The 24860-nt window shown below is 53.4% G+C and overlaps 2 protein-coding genes across 3 annotated transcripts; both read right to left on the bottom strand.

Moving 5' to 3' along the window:
• Positions 1 to 22: 22 nt before the first annotated feature.
• On the bottom strand, positions 23 to 15977 carry KIF17 (kinesin family member 17). The gene is given in 13 exon segments (XM_072917503.1): positions 23 to 524; positions 611 to 675; positions 899 to 972; positions 974 to 1013; positions 1016 to 1152; positions 1932 to 2058; positions 2061 to 2142; positions 5887 to 6318; positions 7903 to 8445; positions 13405 to 13445; positions 13448 to 13505; positions 13941 to 14087; positions 14804 to 15977. Coding segments are annotated over 12 exon segments (1905 nt in total). The 5' UTR covers positions 14082 to 14087; positions 14804 to 15977; the 3' UTR covers positions 23 to 359.
• Positions 15978 to 17499: 1522 nt separating this feature from the next.
• On the bottom strand, positions 17500 to 24835 carry SH2D5 (SH2 domain containing 5). Of its 2 annotated transcripts, XM_041720317.2 has the most exons (10): positions 22922 to 24835; positions 21648 to 21872; positions 21405 to 21485; positions 21227 to 21301; positions 20591 to 20734; positions 20291 to 20503; positions 19030 to 19192; positions 18841 to 18943; positions 18579 to 18738; positions 17500 to 17823 (listed from the first exon to the last, which is right to left on the bottom strand). In XM_041720317.2, exons 2-10 carry the CDS (start codon positions 21729 to 21731, stop codon positions 17620 to 17622), a joined length of 1227 nt encoding a protein of 408 aa, XP_041576251.2. In that variant the 5' UTR covers positions 21732 to 21872; positions 22922 to 24835; the 3' UTR covers positions 17500 to 17619. The 2 variants fall into 2 exon arrangements, with proteins under 2 accessions (XP_041576251.2, XP_072773374.1); XM_072917273.1 differs by lacking the exon at positions 21227 to 21301.
• Positions 24836 to 24860: the final 25 nt, after the last annotated feature.

Raw genomic sequence — 24860 nt, 5'->3', positions numbered from 1 at the left:
CAATCAGCGCTAGAGCCGCGCGGCCTCCAGCCAATCAACGCTAGAGCCGGGCGGCCTCCAGCCAATCAGCGACAGACAGCTCCGCGACGCTGGGACGCCGCGCAAGCGCCGTCGCGCCCCGTCACGGCCGCTGTCGCGACAGCGCGATCGCGACTCAGCGCCGTGGCCGCGACGAGGGAGGGCCCCGCCGCCATTCCCTCCCTCCTGCGCTCGGTGTCGGTGCTGGAGCCAATGCCAGGAGCTGCGAGAGGAGAGGGAGGGGGCGTGGTGGGTCAGTGCAGGACCCAAAATGAGACAAACCCCTGAGAAGCCAAGGGGTTGAGGCAGAATTGATCCTGGGTGGGTCGCTGCTTGATTTCTCAAGAAAAAGAAGGAAAATTAAGAGTACCAGCCATATGTGGAAAAAGGGGATTACCTTGGTCCAGGTGAAGAATCCGGCTGGCTCGCCGGGATCCGAAGCAGTTGCTGGCGATGGTTTCGCTGTCGCTGGTGTCCAGCACCAGCCTGTAGTAGTCCTCCTCGGGCTGCAGGTGGCAAACGCTGTCAGCAGCGCCAGCAATAAGGCAAAATGGGTAAAATGCGATAGAAATGGAGGAGGAACGGGCCGTACCGCTGACTCCCTGCTCTCATTCGAGGGGCTTGTCCGGCTAGGTTTGGGCTGTGGCAGGGCTGGAGCTGCCGTGGGAAGAGATGGCGTTAAGGGTTGTTGTGTGTAGAACAATCACCACTCTGCTGGCTGCACTCCCTGCTCAGATTCCCGAGGGATCCGCAGCTCAGATTCCCGAGGGATCCGCAGCACGTGCCACCTTTGTTGCTCACATTTTGCAGACAACTTTGGAAGATGTTAGGAGTGCTCACCATCGTCACCTCCATGTCCCCCCCAGCGCCCTCCCCTTACCTGCGGGCAGCTGGGTTCTCTGAATGACAGGCTCTGGAATTTTCCAGCAGCCGCTCTCCTTGTCCCACAGGCCGGATCCTCTCCAGGTTGCTGTAGTTGCAGGCACGCTGCAGGAGGGCTGCACCTGACCCAGCAGCTGCTGGCTGAGCAGCAGGTCTCGCTCCTAGTGCCGGATGGTGCTCAGATAATCCATCTTCTCCAGCCCAAACTCCAACTGCAGGTCTTTGATCTTGGTCTCGGCAGCCCGGATGGAACTGGACACAAACCATCAGGGTTATAAGGCAGAGAGACCAATGCATACCACAAGTACAGGAATTTGCCAAGCGGAGAAAGATACTCAGGAAAGCTTCAATATTTGAAAAGTTTTCTAATTTAGGCACAAATTAGGATTAAATTTATTTTGAGAGATTACTCCATGTCTGTTTTAAAGGAAGTTTTCTCATGTTTCTCCACAGGGATGATTTTTGAATGAACCTGAAGCTAATCTTACTGATGTGGTCTTTGAACTCCTGGAATTTCCTAACTTTGGTTAAAAAAGGTGCAATATTTCTTTGATAACCTAAATACTCCAATAAAGCAAGTCCTTCATGTGCAGGTCTAGGACTGTACACAAAAATGTAAGTTTTTTTTTGCAGGCACGCTGATTCTGTCACAAAATATCAGAGCAAAACTGATTTTCAAGTGCTTTGAAAATGAAGATTTTTAAATGTAAAATTTAAGAGCATTACGTTTATGCTTTGAGTTTTGCCCCAGAGAGCGTGCTCAGAACTGGCAGCAGCTGCAGCAGATCTGGAGGTCGGCAGAGGGAGTTGCATCCCCTCCCATCCCAACGCATGCTCCTCCCGGCAAGTGTCACACACTGAGCCTTTACAACTTGGGGGGTTTGGGCTTCAAAAGCTTAATCCCCCACCTGAGGGGTTTCATAAAAGCTCACACACAATGTGGTGTATGAAATACTGACACAGCCAGAGGCACTCTCTAAACTACAGCTCTGTAATGTAAAAAATGGGGATGTGGAGGAGGAAGGAGTTGCTCTCTCACCTTCTGCACCTTGCCCTTGGCTTGAATCTCCTCCTGGATGGAGTCCTGGACATTGAGGAGAGCCTGCTTGCTGCTGTCCTCCAGGGATTGCTGCAGGGCAGCCACCAGCTGCAGCCTCCCGCGTATTTCCTCCGGCGTTTGTGCGTTTCCTTCAGGTCCTTGTTCTGAGCCTGCTCCCCCCTGACCACCTGCTGCTCCAGCACCTGCAGAAGGGAACACTGAGCTCAAGAACCAGCTTCACAAGCATGGAGGATGCACGTCCTTCCACGGGTGACATTTGGGAAGACACAGAAAATTGAGGATTATGATAACTTTTTTTCTGCCCTGAGTAATCATAGCAAATCCTACTTATTATTAACAGTTTCTGTCATAAAAAGAATTCCAGAATGGTTTGGGTTGGGAAGCACCTTAAAGTCCATCTCATCCCACCCCTGCCATGGGCAGGGCCACCTCCTGCTCTCCCAGGTTGCTCCAACCCTCTCCAACGTGGCCTTGGACACTTGCAGGGATCACGGGGCAGCCACAGCTTCTCTGGGCAAAATACGCATGTATTACTCCAAGCACCTCAGTCAACAAGGATGTCCAGAAATCCGTATCTAAGCTCACAAAATTATCTTTAAAACTCTTGTTTTGTGTACTTTATATTTAAATTCTTATTTAAATAAACATGGAATATATTATGTTAAAGTTTTTTTTTTTTAAATATGCACAAAAAGTACCAAAATTACACAGAAAATTATTTTAAATTATGAATGTGGGAGTGTTAGATCTGAAACCAGAGTGTGGCTTCCATTTTGGGGCAGTATCAGCCAAAGCTGATGATTTCTGTGACCTCAGCATTGTTAACGCAGCACTGGCACAGGCCTGTGTTTGAAGTCATGCTCTGACGTGGAAATGAAGCCATGCTCCAGAGCCATTCCTTTGTCTGCACAGGATCTGAAGCAGAGCAGATAGCTCAGGCTGGCCAACCCTGGCTCAAATTTGCTGATAACCCCTTTACTGATAACAGCCTCCTAATTATCTCCAAACCCTGTGAAAGGGCTCATTCTCCCCCAGAACTGACCTGCTATTCTGCTGCATTGCTCCTCCCCACCGACCTTCCCTTTCCTTTGCTTAATACCGAATCCAAGGATTCAATCCTTGCTCTGCTGAGCTGCCCTGATGTGTAAAGCTTCAGCAGGTGTCTTTGAAATCCCCACACCTGTGGAACCAAACCCTCCTGCCCAATCTGCACAGAACCTGGATGTAACAATGTGATTAGAAGGACATTTTCCCTTGTTTGCCACGGAAGGAATAGGATTCATTCTTGCAATAGGACCACTAACATTTGATATCAAATTCAAACGAAGGGTTTCTTTGGAGAGCTCTCCCTTAACAGACAGAATTGCCCACAAATTACAGACACTGCTGTTCTGCATGTCATAGAATCTCCTTTTTGAGCCAGGAGAGACCAAACAGAGCGAGCATACACCACAGGAAAGCTGAAAGACTGGTTAAAGCCCACAGAACTGTTCAGAATCAGACCCTCTCACAGCTTTTCTAATTGTATATAGTTCCACACAATGGAGTAAGTGAAAAATCAGCAGAATTTGCTTCAATTATGTATTTCTGCAGCAGCCCAAGCCCCCATGCTGCTTCAGTATGTGTTGGAATACTCTGGCTGAGGGAATTCTCTCAGGACAGCTCTCACACAGAAAAAACATTGAGCCAGGTTGATTTTGAGATGGGCTGAGCACCAGTCTCGAGCCTGCATCCCTCCTATCCCAGCCCTGTTCTCCAGCCCCTGACAGTGTCCTTGAAATAGAATTATTGGGAAATTTTGCTGTTAGTTGTGGATGTGAGTGTGAGGCAAAAGTGGTCTCAGTGATGGGAAGAGTCCATCCATGAGCCACAGGACAGCTGCTGCCTTACCAGTAAGACACGAGAGGGCTCCAAGTGCCCTTCAAGGACCTTTCCAAGAGGAAAAGGAGACATCTCTATAACCTGTAACTGACATCAGGAACCTGGACTGGTGAGTTTTCTTTCCCAGGCAAAAGAGCCGATGTTTGCGCTCCGAGTCCTGTGGCCCTGAGCGGGCAGCTGACTGCAAAAAATCGGAACATCGAAGGATAAGTCCCAGACAGGAGCTGCCCCCACCTCATACTTGTGCTGCCCTGACAGTCCCAGGGGAGCCCTACATTTAGGTGGGCACTTAAGGCTCACCTGCCTTCAGTTCCAGGCAGGTTTTGTTACCAGGAACACATTTTCTGGCATCCACATTTGCTGACTTGAACATCTCCATTTTTCTCTTGTAATTCTGGCGCTTGGCCTCACTGAGTGCCACAGGGAACAGCTCTTTATCCACCCAAAGAGGGCAAAGTTAGTTTTGGGGTAAAAAATTGGAGGAGAGAAGGCTCCAGGCAGACCTCAAAGCCTCTCCAGTGCCTAAAGGGGCTCCAGGAAAGCTGGAGAGGGCCTTTGGACAAGAGGCTGGAGTGCCAGGACAAGGGGGAATGGCTTCCCACTGCCAGAGAAAGGGATAGATGGTGTATTGGAAGGGAATCCTTCCCTGTGCGGTTGGCAGGCCCTGGCACAGGGTACCCAGAGCAGCTGTGGCTGCCCCTGGATCCCTGGAAGTGTCTGAGGCCAGGCTGGACAGGGTTTGGAGCAGCCTGGGATAGTGGAACGTGTTCCTGCGCAAGGCAGGGGGTGGAATGGGATGAGCTTTAAGGTTCCTTCCACCCAAACCAGTCCATCATTTTAACTCACATGTGCCTGGTTTGTGGCTGCACTGACAACTGGAGCTCAGCAGCTGTGGTGTCATGGCAGAAGGCACCTGCTGCTGCCTGAAGGTGCTGCCCAGGGGACAGCTGGCACCAGTAGGGATGTCACTGACCTGGCAAGCACCAGCTGCTGGTCTGCAGGTAGGGAAATCCCCAGGGCAGTGACACCTCCTGCTGCTCCAGCACTGCCCCTGCTCACCACACCCATGTCTGTGATGGTCCCAGGTGCTGCTGGGTCCTGGTGACAAGAGGAAAACAAAGGCTGTAGCTCTGGAAAGATGCAGTGAGAAACCTGGGGGAGATGAAGCACATTACCCACTCAGGTTTATTCATCCCGAGAGGAGAAGGAGCCTGGAGGCTACCTGGGCTGATGTTGGCTCCTCATGTGCTGCAGCAGATGCATGTTCGTATGGAGGTGATCAGAGGTTGTTCTAGTCCCTGTGTCAGCTGAAAAGAGGAGATTCCCACAATGTTGATAATGAGCTGTGCAAAACTAGACATAAATCTGTGAAACCATTTCCAAAAGCCTTCCCCCAAAGCTAGGAATGATGTGTCTGAAAGGAAAAGGGCTGTCATTCACCTGCTTCTGCTGGTCAGTAAAAACCATGAAACACTGAGAGGGTGTATTGGGTAAGGAATGCAGATTGTACAGGGCTGGGAGAGCCTGGCTCCAAAAATAATCCATTTCAGAGGCTGGGGGTGCACATTTGTAATCAGAGGGGGAAGAAATAAAGAACCTCTTAACCTACACCTCAAAAAGTGATAGCACCAAAAATGAAGAACACAGGTTCAAGAATTACTAGTGGGTGATAAGTGCTGTATAAGCACATGGCAAACCATGCTCTGAGGCACTGCAGGTGTCCATGAAAAGCAGTAATGGAGAGGGAGAGGCAGAGGAGGCAGCTTCTAGGATGTGAGAGGAATATCTGCCTTGCAGTGAGCGATGGTGAGGATAATCCACCAGGAGAGCAAGTGCTGCAGCACATTTGCATACTGAGGAGGAGACTGCAGCAGCCACCGGGCCGAGTCCAGGGGGAAGGGGGTAGAGCAGTGACCTCTGCTCCAGAGACATGCTGCCCTCAGCAGTGGGAACTCTGCTACGTGGGCAAAAAGCAGGTGTTTTACTCAAAAATGAGGCTTTTCATTGCCTCAAGGCTTACAGGGTTGGGTCAGGCTGATCCTGACAAAGAAGTCAGGGAGATAATGAAGAGGACAAAGCTGGGACAGAGTCTTAAATCTGGTCCAGGAGAGGCAGAGTCCCTGCTCCTGCAGTGGATGAGGGTGGGTTGAGAGCAGGGACTGCTGCTGCCAGGCAGCACTTGCTGCAGTGGCAGCACTTGCTGCCTTATTAAGGCTACAGTGGCTGCCACAGATCTGAGTGCAAAAACAGTCCCTGCTCCTGAGGGAACCTGGGTTGGGCTGCACAGCCTCCACACCTGCTTCCTTCCTGAGGAGATCTTGCATTACAGACACCTTGAGATCAAAGCCATCCCTCAGGCTGCTGATGTCCTTCTCCAGGCAGGCATGGGACGCCTGCTCTGCTTGGTAGCTGGCCTGGAGCTGGGCCAGCCTCTCCTGGAACTCCTGCAAGGCACAGCAACAGTCCTGTGACTGTTCCTGAGGTCACGCCCAGGTCCATTCCAGGTCACACCTTATGTCCATCCCAATACAACTCCATCAGCAATATTCATGGACTTTTTCTGTGACTTAGGTTGACACAGGAGTGATTGTTATTGATGAAAGTGACTGTTCAGCCCTAAAAACGGCTGCCTTGGCTGGTTGTAATGCCCTGGAATGAACTTTCTAAAGAGCAAGGAAAGAGTTTTGTTTCCCTCTGACTCCTCCTGGCTCTGTATTCCTCTTTTTCCTGGCTGTACTGTACTCCTTTTCATCTTTGTCCTGTTCCTAACACCTTTGACTACTGCTTTCCTCAACTCTATTCCTCCCTTTTCTGATAATTTCACAGGTAGTTCTTCCAAAAATTCTTCCTGGGAATCCATTCCAATCCATCCCCAGGGAGGTGGGAACAAGAAGTGGGTTATAATAAGGCACATGGCCTCCGTAACACATGGTCTGTTCATAGGAGAAGTCCAAGGATTAAAATAGAGAAAAATAGAAAAAGAGAAGTGTTCTAGAAAGGCTGAATCATATTTGTAATGATTACTATGAAAAAGGTTTTAGTCAAAGCCACTCTGGGATATTTGTTCCCAACTTACTTCTCTGCTTCCAGATCCACCTGGGGTTTGAGGCAGGGAGCTGGATTTGCTCCCAGGTGAGCAGCCTCAGCAGGCAGAAGGCCTACAAAGCAAAGTAAAAGTAAAAATCACTCACAGTCACTGGGTGGGATTGTCTGCAGAATTCCTGGAAAGAGAACAAAGAAGCTGGGTGCCAGGAAAGAACATGGCAACCCCTGTGCTCCTTCAAACCACGCTTGCTGCCAAAATGCCGCTGGCCCGGGCTCCAGAGGTGTGGGGAGACAGGGAGAGGTTCCAGCTTCAGGGAAATATGGAAGTGAGTGCAATTGTATGGTATTTATATAAAGAAAAATAGGACTTGTTTCCAGGGCTATGCTACAGATTTGGGAGATAAAAGGGAAGATTAAAAGTGCAAGGAAATTACCTTCTTTCTTCACAGCTCTTTCTGAAAGGGGGAAAAAAAATCATCCTACAGCCTTATTCCCCTGCTGAAAATTGCCCTTTTTTAGGGGCTAATTCTCCAAAGGTGATCAGCTCCCTAAAGACTGCTCTTCCCTACATTTGCTCCTACATTTCCTATTCCTGCTCCAGAGGACAGAGCAGGTGTGCTGAGGCAGGGCTGAGTCGTCAAGCACTGCCATAAGGAGGGCAAAACTTCTCTTGTACTGTCAAAAATACACCCTGTAGGAGAAGAGAGGCTGAATACTTACTTTGAAAACATACATATACATATTAAATATAAATATAAATATATTTAATAAAGAGTTTTACAGTATAATTTCTTCTGCAGATCATTTTTGTTCTTCCTGCTGAAACCTCTCTTCTGCAACTGACCAAATTCTAGCCACAATCGCCAAAAATAACCAAGGATTTTAATCATGTCAGCCTTTTCTAACAGAATTTGTGACTATTGAAAACACTGGATTATTGAGATGGTCTTTGCTATCCCAGTAGAATAAGGTCAATTCAGCAGCAGTGAAGGAAAAGTCTGTAATCAGAATGGAGAATTCTTCCTCCAATAGGTAAGGGAAAGGTTGAGGTAAAATTTAGCTAATAGTTTATGTGTAAAACCTCCTTTTTTGGCATCTCTGCAGCCAGTAAAGGCTCTCCTACCTAACAAGTCACTCATGCCCATCTGTTCAACCAGAATGACCTTTAGTTCCTTAATCTCCTCCTGGTACTCCCTCAGCAGGGCATCCTTGGGGTCCTCAATGATGCAGGGCTTGTTCCTGATGTTCCTGGCCTGACTTGTGTAGCGCAAGGTGCTGAGGCTTCCCTCGTAGCTGTCATCAGCCTGGGACACACACACCACCATCAGGGTCCTGGTGTTCCCCCCCAGGGAGCCCTGGAGCAGCCTGGTCAGCTTGGAGTCTCAGTAGGGAACGTGTCTGCACCTGACATCCAACCAGGGCTGAGATGATGGTGCCCAGGACAGACTGGGAAAGGTTTTGGTGGCCTCTTTGAGCCTCTCCCCTGTGGCACCGGTCCTTGCCTGCCTCTCACTTCCTGCCAGATCCAGCAAGTTGAGTTTGGCAGCCCTGAGGGGATCCTGCCCTCACAGGACTCTCTTGGCAATATGTCCTGTTCCAGCCCTGTTCTTTGTCTGCTTTGGGCCCTGACTCCCTGAAGTAAGCAAATATCTACTTAATCTAAATACTGCACATTTTAGTGTTTTTTTTCAACAGGATTCACAGCAAAAATTCATGCCTGTTCTTGCTCTCTCAGTGAGCTCTGAACAAACACACACACCCCTCTCCATATATTTCAACAGTATTTACAATTTCAGTTAAAGTCCTCTGCAAGTAACATGATCAGACCATGAGTTTATACAACTTTTTTCCTCCTCAGTTTGTTTCATGAGGGGAAATTTAGATGAGATACATAGAAATCGATCAGAAATCAATGCGACCCCCAACAGGAAGAAATTATGATGTCTGGCTCCAGATCAGAAGGCTGAAGGATAGCTTTATTAAAACTATACTATAATACATTAATAGACTATTTAAAGAGATACTATACTATTCTACAAACTTACTTCTTACTTCCCTAATAAACTTGTGACTCTGCTGAGAGTTCAAGACACAGCTGGATCCATTGGTCACTGAACCCAAACAACCTTCACCAGAATCCAACCCAGCAATCACTGCAGGTAAACAATTTCCATACCACATTCCACAAGGGGAAAACAAAGGAGCAGAGATAGAGATTGTTTCCTCTTCTTCTCTCTGTGCTTCTCCTGAGAGACAGAATTATGTCTCTGCCCAGAGAATGTGAATTCTGTGAATGTCACAGAAATCCTTTCCTGTGAGGATGGGCAGACCTTAGCCCACAGAAGCTGTGGCTGCCCCTGTGTCCCTGGAAGTGTCCAAGGCCAGGCTGGACAGGGCTTGGAGCAGCCTGGGATAGTGGAACACGTTCCTGCCCACGGCCCAAACCCCCCAGATGAGGAGATGGATCCTGGTGAGGAGTGAAACACGGTGAGCTGGTGCCATTCCCATCACTTTAAGGCAGGAGCAGATTGAGCTGAGGCTGCCCAGCTGCCTGGACACACCTTACACATGGAATACCTACCCTGGTCTGCATTTGGGGCTGGAACAGTGTGATGGCACAGGGTCCCTGTGAGGAACACAGTGTGTATCTGGTTCCTTTAGGAGCCCTGCACTTTCACTGGCTCCTTACCTTTCCCAGCCTCACACAGAGCAAAGACTTGGGCACACATTCCTGGAACTGCTGTCCTAAGTGCTGGACCACGCTCTTGGATGTCCACATCCAAAATACTCCATAAGATTGCAACCCAAATTCAAGGGAAGAGCTCCTTTAGCATTCCAAGCACAGAAAGCACTGAGATTTTAACTGAATCCACTCTTTTCAAGGGAGATTTCCACAAATCCTGGCCCCAAAAGGAGTCAGAGTTTTGTTTTACAGCTCTGGACAATACCTAAACATGAGCAAGGAACAATCTGATGCATGAGGGAAGTTGAAAGTTCACAGGTAAACACCAAAATCTCTAAAATCTGTTGTCCCAGGATATTTCTGTTACAACAGATTGGCAAGTGTGGAGTTTAATGTTTGCTGCTGAGCAAACTTGCTTCACTCCAGCTCATTCTCATGTGCCAAGATACGGGAAAACAGTAAAAACACATGGGGCTTAAAGAGAGCACCCTCTCCTTATCCTTTCTGAGTGCTGGGGTGAGTGGGCAGCCACAAAAAATAGGTTTCCTAACCATTTCCCTTCTTCCCTTAGCTCATGTAAATGCTGCCAGGCTATCAAAAAGCTGTGTTGGTTCTTGCCAGTCCTTTTACCCACCGAGGCTGTTTGTTTCCAGCTCAGAGTTCATGGATTAGCTCCCATGGTGTGAGAAAGTCCCCAGACTCTTACTAAAATGTCTGCAGCAGCCTAAAGATCTTCCTTAATTCCCTGTCAGTCCATTGCCTGGGCTGAGGGCAGAAGCACACAACTAAAGGAATAAACCATCTGCTAATCTAAATAAAAATACTGTAAAAATAAATAAGTATAAAAAATAAAATTTTTAAAAGGTGTAAAAATCTAAGTAAAAATACCGATGGGAACTTGCATGTTTCAAACATCTGCAGCCAAGAACCCAGTATTTTTCACAATTCCTGAATGTGTTACTTTAAAAAAAGTAATTTTAGTCCCTTTAAAATATCAAGTCCCCGTAAATTATTATTTACTACAGGCTCACCCAGAAAATAAGTTTGTACTTGTTATGAAGCCTAAAGATGACAAAAGAAATACCAGCTTCTTAAATTCTGTCAGCCAATGCTCACCCCAACCAAACCATCCAGTTTATGGGGACTGGCCAGTGCCCTCACCTTTCTCCTCAAATTTTCCATCTGTTTTTAACTGCCAAAGCTGCAGGTTCCTCATCTGCTATCTCATTCCATGTCAAGTTTTCAAAGCTTTAAATCAGAGAAATTCAGGATAGATTGAGGGCCCTGCACCAATCTTGAGCACAGAAGAGGAGTGCAAATGCTTCTTACCTGTTGGGATAAAGTTGGGATTTTACAGACCCCCACAATGCATCCAGTATCTGTGGTAATTGAGAAACTCTCCAAATGCCTCACTTACTGAGTGGAAAATGAGGTACTGTCATCAACATCTGGAACCACAATTTTGGAAGATGTTGTGGAACTTTCCCCATGACTGGAACAGCTGAAGAAAGCAAAGCCAAGCTGTTCTCAGCTGGAGTCAAAGACAAGGCAGAGATTAATTCTTTTCTGGTCCCAGAAAAACCCTCTTCAGGCCCCTGCTCAGACTCAGAGAGGCAGCTCTTCCAACTAAAGAAATGCCAGTAAGATATTCATGAAAGGAAAATTAGCCACTAAAACTTTATTAAGGGATTATTTAATTCCATCTTTTAAAAATATGCCCTGTGATTAAGCTCAATGAAGGAATTGTTAGGTGATATGACCTGAATGGTTTCATTTGGGAGGGACCCCAAGACTCATCTCATTCCACCCCCTGCCATGGGCAGGGACACTTTCCACTGCCCCAGGCTGCTCCAAGCCCTGTCCAGCCTGGCCTTGGACACTTCCAGGGATCCAGGGGCAGCCACAGCTGCTCAGAGAATTCAAGTTAAAAGTTGCAGATTTAATCAGACATCCCCCAGGCCATGGGGAACCTGGTTTCTATCCACCCTCCACCTTCTCTAATATTAAGCTGCATATTTTAAACAAGAATCAAAATACATCTCACCTATTATGGCAAAGGCTGTAAGATCTCCTCAGTCATAGGAAGCTTTTTTTAATATGAAAGCACAGATACAATATTCCCAGATATTGTTCCTGGTGCTTTGCTGAACTCACTGCTCTGAGTGGGTGGCTTGAGATCACTGACAACATTCCCAAAGTACCACTCATCACACACAGGTGAACTGTCATCATTTTTCTCCACATTAATTAATTTTTAAATTAACAGAAATTGTCTTTGGGACCTTGGGTTGAGACAGAGAATTAAATACCCAATAGCATCTTCTCAGTAATTATCAATTGCACAGATGAAAAGTTTCATGAATTTTAATAAGCAATGGAAATATCCAAAATTTTAAGTTACCCATCAAGCCTACATAAAAATACAAAATAATCCAGAGATCCCTGCACTCCTACACCAGCCCCCTCCACAATGGGAATTTTAAATGAGCTAAATGAATTTTCCACAGCTCTGTTACACCCCACATCTGCTAAGTTCATCACCAAAATTATCTTTATCTTGTCAGCTGGGATATTGAGATATAGTTGTCATGATGGAGCAACAGAGACCACATTTGACACTGTGACTTCCAAAGAGGAGGCTCAGATACTTCAGTGATGCTCACAAGAAATGATGTAAAACAGCGTTTGCTGTTAAAAAAATCCCACAGAACAGACCTGGCTCTGTCTGGGGGTGTTGCAGAGTCCCTGAGGAACACCTGACCAAGGACATGCTGTAGTCACTGAGGTGAGTGAATACAACTGGTTCTGGGGGAACTGGGGGGCTCAGAGGAATGCAGTGGGGCAGCCTGGGATTTATTTCGGCAGGACACACTCCCTGAAGTACTCAGTGGAGGCAGCAACAGGCAGCGTGGCAGAGTTACCCTGGAAACTGCTCTGCCCATCTCCTGCCCGCCCGGTGCCAACCGCATCGCCATGGAAACCCGTGTCACCGCCGCTGTGGAACAAAGGAAAGGAAACTGCAGCAACAAGTCCCCTTCTCCCACTCTCCCTCTGCAGGAGACAGGCAAAGCACGCTTGGAACATGGAGCACACAGGGGTTTGCCTGCCTTAAAGCAGGAAACCTGTTAGAAATACCTGTCCTGTAGGGCAGTTTGGGTCTGTTGCCATCCCAGAGTGCTGCAAGCTGTTACTGCCTTGGTTTTGTACACCGGGGCAGTCCTGCAAGGAAGTAAATTGGGACAAATTTCTAGATCCCTCCAGGAATACATACAAAAGGATCTGCAAAGCCAACAGGAGGTAAATTTTATAAAGATTAGCCCCCTGGTTAGGATTTTGGGAGAGTTTACCCTCCTATGGTCCTGTAAATGTCACATGTGTTCCCATGGGGAGTAATATCTGCTGTGTGCCCTCAAAAAGGATCAGCCTTTTTGATTTAGGCAGATAAAGAGATTATCCATGGCTCCACTAGATCAGATTAAACATTTATAAGGCCCAGAATCCTCTTGCTTTAGAGACACGCACAAGATGAAAAGGATGAGGAAGAAATTGCCCCATGAGCACTTTATTCTATCCTTGTCCAGTGAAGGATTTTCACAGAGCTGCTGCTGAGCTATCAGCCACTATCATGTGGGATACACTGGACATGTCTCCAACTGCATGGAGAAAATTCCTAAACTTTCACTAAAGTCCCTCTTAGCTTCCATATTCCTCATGCAACTTCATATTCTGGCACTCAAGCTTCTGACAGGCACCTTTGTTGCACTTCAGTAAATTGTGGTAACACCCATCTGAGCTAATTAAAGCACTTAATTAAGACACTTTGAGTCCACCTCACCTCCAGCTTCTGCTTGGTGTCAGCTCCTAGAAGGTCTCTATGTCCTCATTGTGGATCTCCAGGTAGGAGGCTCTCAGCAGGAACTTGGTGTTTTCAGCACACTGCAGAGCACAGGGAGGATTTGGGGTGAGGCTGCAGAGCACAGGGAGGATTTGGGGTGAGGCTGCAGAGCACAGGGAGAATTTGGGGTGAGGCTGCACAGCACAGGCAGCCCAGGGAGTCCCTCCCACAGCTGGGTGCCCACCACCACCCTTCAGCACCTCATCCAACCTCCCCTGGCCATTGACTCCAGGTGGAACCACTCAACACACTCACTACATGGGATTTCTGGTCCTTCCACACCTCGAGTCCACAGTGTCACCTGGCATGAGGGTGCAGTTCATCTGACTATGCACAGGCCTCATCTTAAGGATGAGGAGCAGTGCACCCCAAACCTGTCCCCATTCACACTTCATGCCATCAGCACTCACTTCTTGGCACAGGACACCAAAGTGTTTCTAGCAAAACCTTACCAAGAGGATCTCTTTCACACCCACCTGTACACTCTCAAAGATGTGTTCTAATGCCCTGGGAATGATTCCTTTCTGTGAGGAAGGATCCAAAGCTCCCTGCATGGTGAAGGACTTCCCACTGACAGCCTGGCCATAGGCAAAGATGGTGCCATTGTAGCCTTCCATGACACCCTGGAAATGGGGGAAAACCAAAGAAAACAACCATCTTCTTTGCCTAACTGGAAAAACATTGTCCAGATGCATTCCCACCCCCTAAAAGGTATTTTTAAAGGAAGAGCTGGAAGTAAACATCAAACGGATGCTTAAATCTTCACACGCCATCAGAGTATAGCAATTACAAAATTAGCATATAAATCAATGTTTTTCTCTCAAAACAGAGAATCTTGAAGCAGTGCAGGTGTTGAAAAGCAGTTGACAACACCAACACTTAGCAAACGATAATATTTTTGCCATAGGGCATAAAAACTTAGAAAATTCAAAGAGACAAATAGAACAATAGTTGGTTGTGGGGTGGCCAAAGGGATAGTCTCTGGCTTTGAATAATTTTTGCTTGACAAGCTCCTCCCTGTCACTTGTCCCTGTTCCAGGGAAGTGTGGTAGGAAGAAAAAAGTCTTAATTTCTTAAGGTTTAAATAAGAAAAAAAAAACCCTAATATTCTAATATCTACTGTTTCTAGCCCTGCTCAGCCTCTGTCCCAAACTATGTGTTCACAGAATATCCTCACCTGGAAGGGACCCACAAGGATCAGAGTCCAACTCATGGCCCTGCATGGACACTCCAACAATCCCACCCTGTGCCTGAGAGCATTGTCCAAACGCTCCTGTAACTTCGTCTTGCATTGTGGTGCCCAAAATTGCTGTGCAGGCTGCCCTGGGTGCGCACTGACCTCCACCAGCGGCTGGGTGATCTCGTGGTAGATGTGCTTGGTGCTGTGCTCCCCGTCCAAGGAGAACTGCCGGGGTCACTCTGCCGGGGTCACCGCGGGGTTCCGCACGAAGCACCGGCCCCGCGCATTGTCCACACTGACGATGGCCCGGCACCCCAGGGCCCCCTCATGCCCACTCAGCGGCCGGCAGGGCACGGCCACCTTCACCGCCTCTGGGCCATCGCCCCAGCCACCCGCACAGCGGGTCAGTGACACACACGGGGGTCAGTGACACACACACTGGGGTCAGTCACACGGGGGTCAGTCACATACAGCGGGGTCAGTGACACACACGGGGTTCAGCAACACACACACTGGGGTCAGTGACAGACATGGGGGTCAGTAACACACACACACACTGGGGTCAGTGACAGACATGGGGGTCAGTAACACACACACACTGGGGTCAGTGACAAACAGCGGGATCAGTGACAGACACGGGGGTCAGTCACAAACATGGGCGTCAGTAACACACACACTGGGGTCAGCCCCACACAATCGGGTCAGACTCCCCCCACAGGTCACACCACCCACCCAGACCAGCCCCACACGCACTCACTCGCTGGGACTGGGGGGCACCGGGCGCTGGGGTCAGCCTAACCCCGGGCATCTGCACCCCTTGTGGGAGGGAAGCATTGACCCCTCACTGGGAGCAGTGGGGAAGGGAGCCCCGAGCGAGGGAGGCTGGGGGGGAAGGAGAAAGTATGGAGAAAAAGAGCTGGGGAGGGATGCAGGGAAAGCTGGGAACAGGTCTGAGGGAGAATTAGGGCAGCTCGGGAGGGGGAAACCTGAAGGGAGGGTTTGTGAGGCAAACCCTGAGGGGAAGCTAAAGGGCGGGAAACCCAAGGGTAAGGAACCCTGAGGTAACTTTTGGGAGCCGAGCCACGCTCAAAGCGGACTGAGCAAGGGAAAACCTGAGGTGACCCCGCCGGTGCCGCGCTGGCCGGAGGCGCGCACCGACCCCTCAGAGCGCGGCGGAACGGGGGCGGCGGGAGGTGACCCCGCGCATGCGCGAGGGACTGCACGCGGCCCGGGAGCGAGACCCCGCCCACCGCGGCACGTGACCGCCGGGGGCGCGCGCACGTGTGCGGGGTGTGCGCGAGGACAGGTGTGCGCGAGGACAGGTGTGCGCGAGGACAGGTGTGCACGAGGACAGGTGTGCACGAGGACAGGTGTGCAAAGGGGGGGCATGAGGACAGGTGTGCGCGAGGACAGGTGTGCAGGGGAGCACGAGGACAGGTGTGTGCAAGGACAGGTGTACAATGGGGGTGCGCGAGGACAGGTGTGCAGGGGGGGCACGAGGACAGGTGTGCAATGGGGGTGCACGAGGACAGGTGTGCAATGGGGGTGCACGAGGACAGGTGTGCGTGAAGACAGGTGTGCAATGGGGGTGCACGAGGACAGGTGTGCGCGAGGACAGGTGTGCAGGGGAGCACGAGGACAGGTGTGTGCAAGGACAGGTGTACAATGGGGGTGCGCGAGGACAGGTGTGCAATGGGTGTGCGCGAGGACAGGTGTGCGCGAGGACAGGTGTGCAGGGGAGCACGAGGACAGGTGTGTGCAAGGACAGGTGTACAATGGGGGTGCGCGAGGACAGGTGTGCAGGGGGGGCACGAGGACAGGTGTGCAATGGGGGTGCACGAGGACAGGTGTGCAATGGGGGTGCGTGAGGACAGGTGTGCACGAGGACAGGTGTGCAAAGGGGGGGCACGAGGATGGGTGTGCGCGAGGACAGGTGTACAATGGGGGTCGTGAGGACAGGTGTGCAATGGGGGTGCACGAGGACAGGTGTGCGCGAGGACAGGTGTGCAGGGGAGCACGAGGACAGGTGTGCACGAGGACAGGTGTGCAAAGGGGGGGCACGAGGATGGGTGTGCGCGAGGACAGGTGTACAATGGGGGTCGCGAGGACAGGTGTGCACGAGGACAGGTGTGCAAAGAGGGGGGCACGAGGACAGGTGTGCAATGGGGGTTGCATGAGGACAGGTGTGCAAAGAGAGTGTGCACGAAGACAGGTGTGCAATGGGGTGACAGGTGTGCAAAGGGGTGTGCGCGAGGACAGGTGTGCACGAGGACAGGTGTGCAAAGGGGGGGCATGAGGACAGGTGTGCGCGAGGACAGGTGTGCAAAGAGGACAGGTGTGCAAAGAGGGGGGCACGAGGACAGGTGTGCAATGGGGGTTGCATGAGGACAGGTGTGCAAAGAGAGTGTGCACGAAGACAGGTGTGCAATGGGGTGACAGGTGTGCAATGGGGGCTGCACGAGGACAGGTGTGCACGAGGACAGGTGTGCAGGGGGGGCACGAGGACAGGTGTGCAATGGGGTGACAGGTGTGCAATGGGGGTTGCACAAGGACAGGTGTGCGCGGGGTTCTGAGTGTGCGATGGCAGCAGTGCCCAGCTGTGACCCCTGCGTGTGCAGGCGAGGCTGAGTGACCGCGTGGGTGTGCAACCTCCCGTGAGCACCGCTGCAGCAGCGCAGGAGCGTGCAGGAGCCCGAACGCGCGGTGCAGGCGCATGAGTGCGAGTTCGTGCGATGCCTGGGCCAGAGATCGTGAGCACACGGGTGTGAGCTCACAGGTGTGAGCACACCGGTGTGAGGACTCCGGTGTGTGGCGCGTCCCGCGTGGGCGGGTGTGAGCAACCAGCCGAGCCCTGCTCCGATGCACGAGAGCCTTTATTGCGGGAGGCACCGGCCAGCCCGGCCAGGGGGATGAGGCAGGCAGCGAGTTGAAGCCGGGGGTCTCGGGGGCAGCCGTGCGCGGGGAGGGGGCCGGGCCTACCCCCGGTCGTGCTGCACCCCGGTGGGGGCGGCGGGGGCCCAGGCGGCCTCCCCCGCCCCGGTGCCGGCCCCGCCGCCGGGGTCCCGCTCCTCGTAGCCGGGGTTGCGTCGGCCGGGGGCCAGGCGGCAGAAACAGCCCCCCGGTGGCCCCGAGTAGTGGGCCAGGAGAGCGGCCACGCTGGCGAACTCGGCGTTGGAGTGCTGCCGTCGGGAGAGAGGAGAGAGAGAGAGATGAGCCCCCTCCGCGCAGGCTGTGCCCCCCACACACCCCTGCACCCCTGAGCTGAGTGTGCCCACGCAGCAAATCCCGGCGTGCCCGTGTGCCAGCACACCCACGCACCTCACACACCCCGGGCTCTGCAGCAGGCACCCACGGAGCCAAGGCACCCACGCACCAGGGCACAGGTGAGGGTGTGAGTGCAGCACAGCCTGCACATCCCGCAGGTACACCCAGACACACGCACGGACCAAAGCACCCTGGCCTGGCTGGGGGACCAAATGCACACCAGAGCACTTGTGCATCACATACCTGGGCACTAGTGCACCCAAAACTCAGGTGTGTTGCATGCCCACGGGTGGATGTGCCAGTGCACCCACGCCCAGGGCTACCTGTGTGCCGTGCCCAGATGCACCTGTGCCCCAAAGGCACCTGTGGGTCGATGTGCCCACGCACCCACACCCCTGTGTGCGCCCGCACCCTGCGCCAAGGCACCAGTGCAGCCATGCACAAGCGCAGCAATCGCGCTTACACGATGCATTAGGTGCGTGCGCACAGCAGCGCATCCCCGTCCTGGTGCACCAACACACCGGCGCAAGGCACAAATGCACTTACAGCGCCAGTGCAGCCATGCACGGCTGCTCCAGACACACACAGAGTGCCACGTAAACGGCGTACACACCGCATGGGCACACCCAGTGCACCGAGGCACACCGCACCCCGCTGCACCCGGGCTCACCTCCACGCAGAACCTGCCCTGCTGTGTGCGGAGCACGCCGTAGCACACCACGCCACAGGGCGCCCGCACCCACAGGCACCAGCGCTTGGGCAGCCCCGGCTCGGCGCGCAGCACGAAGGAACCGGGCACGTCCCGCCGCAGCAGCGCGACCCCGGCGGCCCTGGGGACGAGGCAGGGCTGGGGCAGGAGCCCGGGCGGGCAGGAGCGGGGCTGGGGCAGGGCGGGGCTGTGCGTGCCAAGGTGCTCGCACACACGTGCTCACCTGGCGATGCCGGCGAAGGCCCACACGCTCTCGGCGAGGACGCTCTCGTTTTCAGGCAGGAAGGCCAAGCTCCTCGCTCCTTTGCTTTCCCCTCCCGCCGCCGCTGCGGGAGCCCGTTAATCCCCTCTTGGCTCCCAAACACTCATGGTACCGTGTATCCCCGTGCCTCAGTTTCCCCCCGGCACTCACCGGTGTCGCGTGGCTGCTGGTGGAGCTGTCCCTCGCCGCCGCAGTCCCGGTAGGCTCCCGAGCGCAGCACTTTGCTCCGAATGGCTTTCTTACGCACCAGCACCGGCGAGCAGTAGGGATTCCCCGGGCGCCAGGCTCTGCCCTCCACCTCTGACCGCCGGTCCTGGGGGATGGACAGGCTGTCAGAGTGGCCTGGGGGCTCTGACCAAAAAAGCTGTGCAAAACAACATGCCAAAAAAAACCAAAAACCCCAAAAAAAACCAACCAAACAAACAAAAAAAAGTTGTACAAAACACCGTGGGGAAAAATGCAGCGCAAAAAAATGCTGTGCAGAAGAAATGCCATGCAGAACACTGTGGAAAAATGCCATGCAAATAATCACCACACAGTGCAAAAACACAGTGCCAAAAGAGCTGTGAAAAGCATTTTTGCCGTGTAGACATTTCTGCCAGAAATGCCACACCAAAACAGCCATGCAAACCACCATGCAAAAAGTGCCATGTAGGAAAGTTATGAGAAATAATGCTGTGTAAAAAAGTTCTACAAAAGCATATCATGGAAAGAAAGTGCTGTGCAAAACCACCAAGTTAAAAATGCGCTGCAAAACCTCCTGCAAAATCGCTGTGCAAGTAAAAGCTGTGCAGATTGGCCGATGGCAGGAAAGGCCCTCAGGGAAAGGCCGTTTCAAACAGGCTGAGCAGAGCAGCGTGCGGGGCTGGGCTGTGCAGGATGGACCCTGCAAAGTGCGACCCTCGAAAGAAAAGGTTTGTGCAGAGCACTGCACAGGCAGCACTGTGCAAAGAAAGGCTGCACAAAGAGGAAATGCAAGGAAACCATGCAAGACACCAGGTAATGATGCGTGACAGTGTGCTGCTCAAAATGCGAGAAAAGGCCGCGCAAGAGCTGCCTGGGAACACGCTGTGCAAAAACGCCTGTGACTAAAGCACCGTACACAGACTGCTGTGAGAGAAACGGGGCGGTCCTGTGCAGGGCCAGGAGCTGGACTTTGATCATCCCTGTGGGTCCTTTCCAGCTCAGATGGAGGAAAAGCCCCACAAGATCCCCCATGCACAAACGGGATGGGCCAAAGCACTCGTGCAATGTGCTGAGCCAGGAAAATCCTGTGAGAACCCCAGGTGTGAGAACCCCAGGTGTGAGAACCCCAGGTGTGAGAACCCCAGGTGTGAGAACCCCAGGTGTGAGAATGCCTCGCACACACACGAGCAAAGGAGCAGCAGCCGGGCAGGGCAGGGGCACCTACCCCGGTGCCCAGCGGGCCGAGGCCACCGGGCGCGGGCAGACGCCGAAAGGACACGAGGGCGTTGACATTTCTCGACACCTCCTCGGGGTTGAGGGGCTCCCGCAGCACCCCCGGCCCCGGGAGCTGCTCCCCCTCACCCGCCTGCTCCTCGGGGTGCGCCAGGAGGTAGCAGAGCTGGAAGGAGCGGCAGAGCAGGAGGTGCAGGGTCTGGACCTGGGGGAGGTGAAAGACGCTGCGTGCAAATATTAAAATAATAATAATGAAGGTGTTTTAGGGGACGGAGCGGGGCTGAGCCACCACCTCTCCTGGGAGTCCCACGAAGAGGTGGCAGAAGAGGGTGCTGGGGGGGCTGTGAGGGTTGCGGGCCACGAAGGCGAACTGGCGGTCAGGGGGCCTCCAGGTGCTGTACAGGATCCGGCGCAGCGCGTGTGCCATCAGCAGCGTCTGCAGGACGGGGTGGGGGTCAGGGGCACCCAGCACTCCTCTTGGGCCCCCCCAGGGGCAGCCCTGCTTGCACACACAAAGCAGCTTCTCTAGAGAAAACCAGTGCTCAGAGAGGTAGAGCCCCCCCCGCCAGCACATTTCCAGCAGAACACTCAGACCTCCCCAGTATCCCTGACCCTCTCAGAACTTCTCTCTCCTCCTCCCAGCACTCCTGACCCTGCTCCCAGCACCTGTAACCTTCCAACCCCAGCTACCCTGACTCCACTTCTCAGACTCTGACCCGCCTTCCCCAGTACCCCTGGCCCCCTCACCAGCCCTCCAAAACCCCTGACCCCTCCCAGCATCCCTGACTCCCCTCCCCAGAAACACTCATCCTCCTCCCCAGCACCCCTGACCCTCCCAACACCCCTGCAACATCCCTGACCCTCCTACTCAGCCCCCCTGAGCTCCAGCACCCCTTGCCCATCCCCCTTGACCCCCCCAGCCCCCTACCTCCCCATCAGCGTCGTAGACCTTCAGCCCCTGCAAGCTGAACCTCAGCACCACCGACCTCCTCCTGGGACAGTCCTGTCCAGGGGAGATGTGCCACTGAGGCTGTGCCCCTGGGGGTGCCCCGATTATTTGGGGTCCCCTGTGTTTCCCAGCGAGGGGAGTAGCGGTCGATCCCGACCTTCAGCGCCTGCAGCTGCTCCTCCACCCGCCCCGCTTGCTGCTGCAGGTCCAGCTCCTCCACCGTGAAGGATCCCACGTACTGGGGGGGCAAAAACCCCACTCGTGTCAGCAACAGCCCCCCATGATGCCCCCCCGGGCAACAGGCCCCTGCTGAGGTGGTGGTTTGAGGAGTCATGGGGGTGCAACAGCACCCGAATCTCATCTCGGGGTGTCATCCCCGCCCCCGCCATGGGTAAGTCACCTCTGCTGGCTTGGTGACAGAGCGGGCTCGCTGCTGGGGGGCTGCAGGGTCCGGCCCCCGCCCATTCCCCGGCTTCCTCTTCATGGCAGCGGGGATTGGGGGTGAAGGCTGGATCAGGATGGGGTCAAGCAACTCCGATGCCACATCTCAGTTATCCGGAGCCTTTCAGGGTGATGGGGCTGGAGCAAGCACGGAGAACCTGGATCCGGTCCCCGGTCACTGTCCCTGCGAGGAGGGAGGGGACAGACACAACCTGCCCCCACTGTCCCCTGTTTCCAGCCCGCTGAGCCTGGGGAGGTGCTGCAGCCCCTGCGCGGAGCTCCCCAAGTCCTGACGCCAATGCAGATGTCCCCAGGTCCCGGCCCCGGTAAAATGGTCCCGGCCCCAACACAAGGGTTCCAGCCTCCTGACCTCACGGGTGATGTGAGGGTCCCCATCTTCTGTTCCTGAGGTCCAGTCCAGGCTCCCGTATCCCCACTCCAAGCAGCATGCAGGCAGTCACCCACGTCCTGATCCCGACAATGATGTGAGGGTTCCCAGATTCCCACCCCAAACGTGATGGATGCAGTGCCCACCTTCCTCCCCAAATGAAACCCGAGCAGTCCCTGCATGCCGAACATACACTCCAGACCCCAGGTAAGGTGCATGCAGTCTCCACATCCCGAACTCCAACAAGATTTTGGGGTCTCCCCACATCCTCCCCCTCCCATCCTCCATCCCACTTCCCGCCGGCCACGCAGCAGCACCGAGACCCCCGGAGCTCTCCAAGGGCGATCCCAAAACACCAGCGATGAGGGCAGCAGATTTGGGGATGCTTTTGGGTCCAGAGCAGCCATGGAGGAGTGCGCCGGACCTTTCTCCGGCCACCCCAAGGGGGTTTGTGCTGCGCAGCCCTCGGCCGGGCTGGGACCGGCGCCGCAGCCGCGAACGCCTGACGGGGGGAGGGGGTCCGGCTGCCCCGCTCGCATCCCAAGGGTGCGGGGGGGTCCCTGCGGTGCCGCCTGCCCATCACAAGCGCAGGTTGGCCCCTCTCCTTCCCGGCACAATTTGGGGGTCTCCCCCCTCCCCCAGCCAATCCGCGGACAGGCAGCCCCCAAGCCCCGCCCCACTTTTCCCACGCTTCATTTCTCAATGGAGCCCCCAGCCCACCGACCACCCTGGGGGTTCACGAGGAGGGATGCTGACCCCCCCCCCCCCCAAATTTAGGTGATGTGTGACACCAGGCACCAAGCATCCCCTGGGACCTCCATCCCGCTGGACCCCCCCCAGCTCACGGGCAGCTCTCGCTTGGATGGCTCCGGAGAAACGCAGGTGAAAAATTCCCGCTGCTCCCGTTCTCGGCCTCCGCCGGTCGTTTTTCCCTCGCCGGTAGCTCCTCCGGCCGCGGCGCAGGGATGCTCGACCCGTGGGTGTCAGGCCCTCACCGCCAGCCAGGCCCGGCGAGCCCGAGCCCACGGAGCCCACGCCGGGCACGGGGCAGGCAGAGAACTCTCATTTCCTGCCTCCGATCTGCCCGCGATGAATCACCGCAATTTTCCTCCTCGGTTCTCTCCGTTTCTTGGAAGCGACGGCGAGCAGGAGCACTCGCTCGGGATTTTGGAAAACGCGGCGGCAACTGATTTTCTCTGCGTCTTTTCCCGTCTCCTCCGGCGTGCCCAGCGGAGCAGCGATTTCTAACCCTGACACGTACACACGTGGCTGCTCGCTCGCCACCCCCTGCCCTGATGCTCAGACCCTTTTCACCCCAATTTCTACATTCCCTGTGGAGTTTTGCCCACTGCTGCCTGCTTTTGCTGGAATAAAAATGAAGAGGGCCTCACTGCAGAGCAACCACTTAACCCAGAGCCTCCCTCACACCCTCCGTGCCAGCTGGAGGAAGCTGCCCCCAGTCCCAGAGACGAGCTTGGCTCCTGGAATAGGAAAGCAGCAGTCTGGGGAGGAGATGGGGTCTATCCCTCGGCGCTGCATCCAAAAATCCCTGTCTTGTGCCCCAGCAATCCCAAGGGTGTGAGGAAAAGGGTCTGACCGGCACCATTCAGCCCTTGGGCCATTGCCAGCACCAGCTGCTTCAAGACACTGAGCTGCGATGGCAGAGCCACCCCATCATCGATAGCGGAGAAACCGTGGAAGAAAAGGAAAAAAAGGGACAGATGGGGCTGAAGAAACAACATAACGGAGCCCAGTCTGGCCAGGAAACAGAGACTGGGGAAGAGCGAGGGGCAGAGCCAGCACAAAGCCCCCAGACGGTGTTTGCTCTGCTGGCAGCAAAGACTTTCCCATTCAATCCCAGTCACTGCTCCTGGGAAGAAAAGATCACTCCTTTGGATTAAATAAAACCAGCCCTGTGGCTTTTTTTGGCTTGGTGTGCAGAAATCACTTAATTCAAACCACAGCTAGTCTGGTGATGACCAAGGTTTTGGCACAACTCTTAAAACAAGGTGCTCCTACTTGGATGTGAGAAAACTGTGTCATCCAGAGCAGTGTTTTAACAAATACCCATTGGATTATTGGTGTGGGGATGCCATTGGGAGGAGGGAGGTTGAAAAAGCCCAGCACCTGGGCGAAGACTCCTTTTCCCCATAAATATGCCAGCACTGAGAAGCTTCTCCAATTCATCTCACCACAATGGCAACAAACCCCATGGCTTTGGTACCAGCAGCCCCAGGAACAAGCCATTAACTAATGTTTCTAATTGCTTTACATTCCTGTGGATCATTCTTTGATCAGAGCTTTCACTCTGTTTCTCATCAGCTGTGATTTCTAACCTGCTGTTTGTACCCTTCTTACAGGGCTGGGAACAATTTAGGCCATTTCTACAGGAATTTTTTAACTCCCAGCTAGAGGTAGCACACTGAGACAGCAGCTGAAAAGAATAAATTCAATGAAGCTGTTTTCTCCCTTTCTGTGTAACTCCCCTCCTCACAGCTCTTTGCAGCAGCACGTTGGAGACTGTCAGGTTCCATTGGCATCGCTGCCCCAGGCTGGCAGAGCGGGGAGGTGGTGAGCTCTGAAGGCAGGTGCTGCTCTGTGGAGCAGGGCTGGGGGAGAAGGTTTCAGCTGGGATTTTTGTCCTCACTGGTCAGTGATAAGGGCAGAAGAGGACCAGCAAGAGGTTGCAACAGAGCTTTTTTTTCTCACTCACCTTTGTCTCCAGAGAAACCAGGGAAGAAAAAGGTCAGGAGTTGGTCCAACTACAGAGCTTGGCAGTGGCTA

Source organism: Taeniopygia guttata, chromosome 21 (genome assembly GCF_048771995.1).
Source record: "Taeniopygia guttata chromosome 21, bTaeGut7.mat, whole genome shotgun sequence".
NCBI lineage: Eukaryota > Metazoa > Chordata > Aves > Passeriformes > Estrildidae > Taeniopygia > Taeniopygia guttata.
The sequence above is the reverse complement of the archived record's forward strand: the minus strand, read 5'-3'. Positions and strand labels throughout refer to the sequence as shown.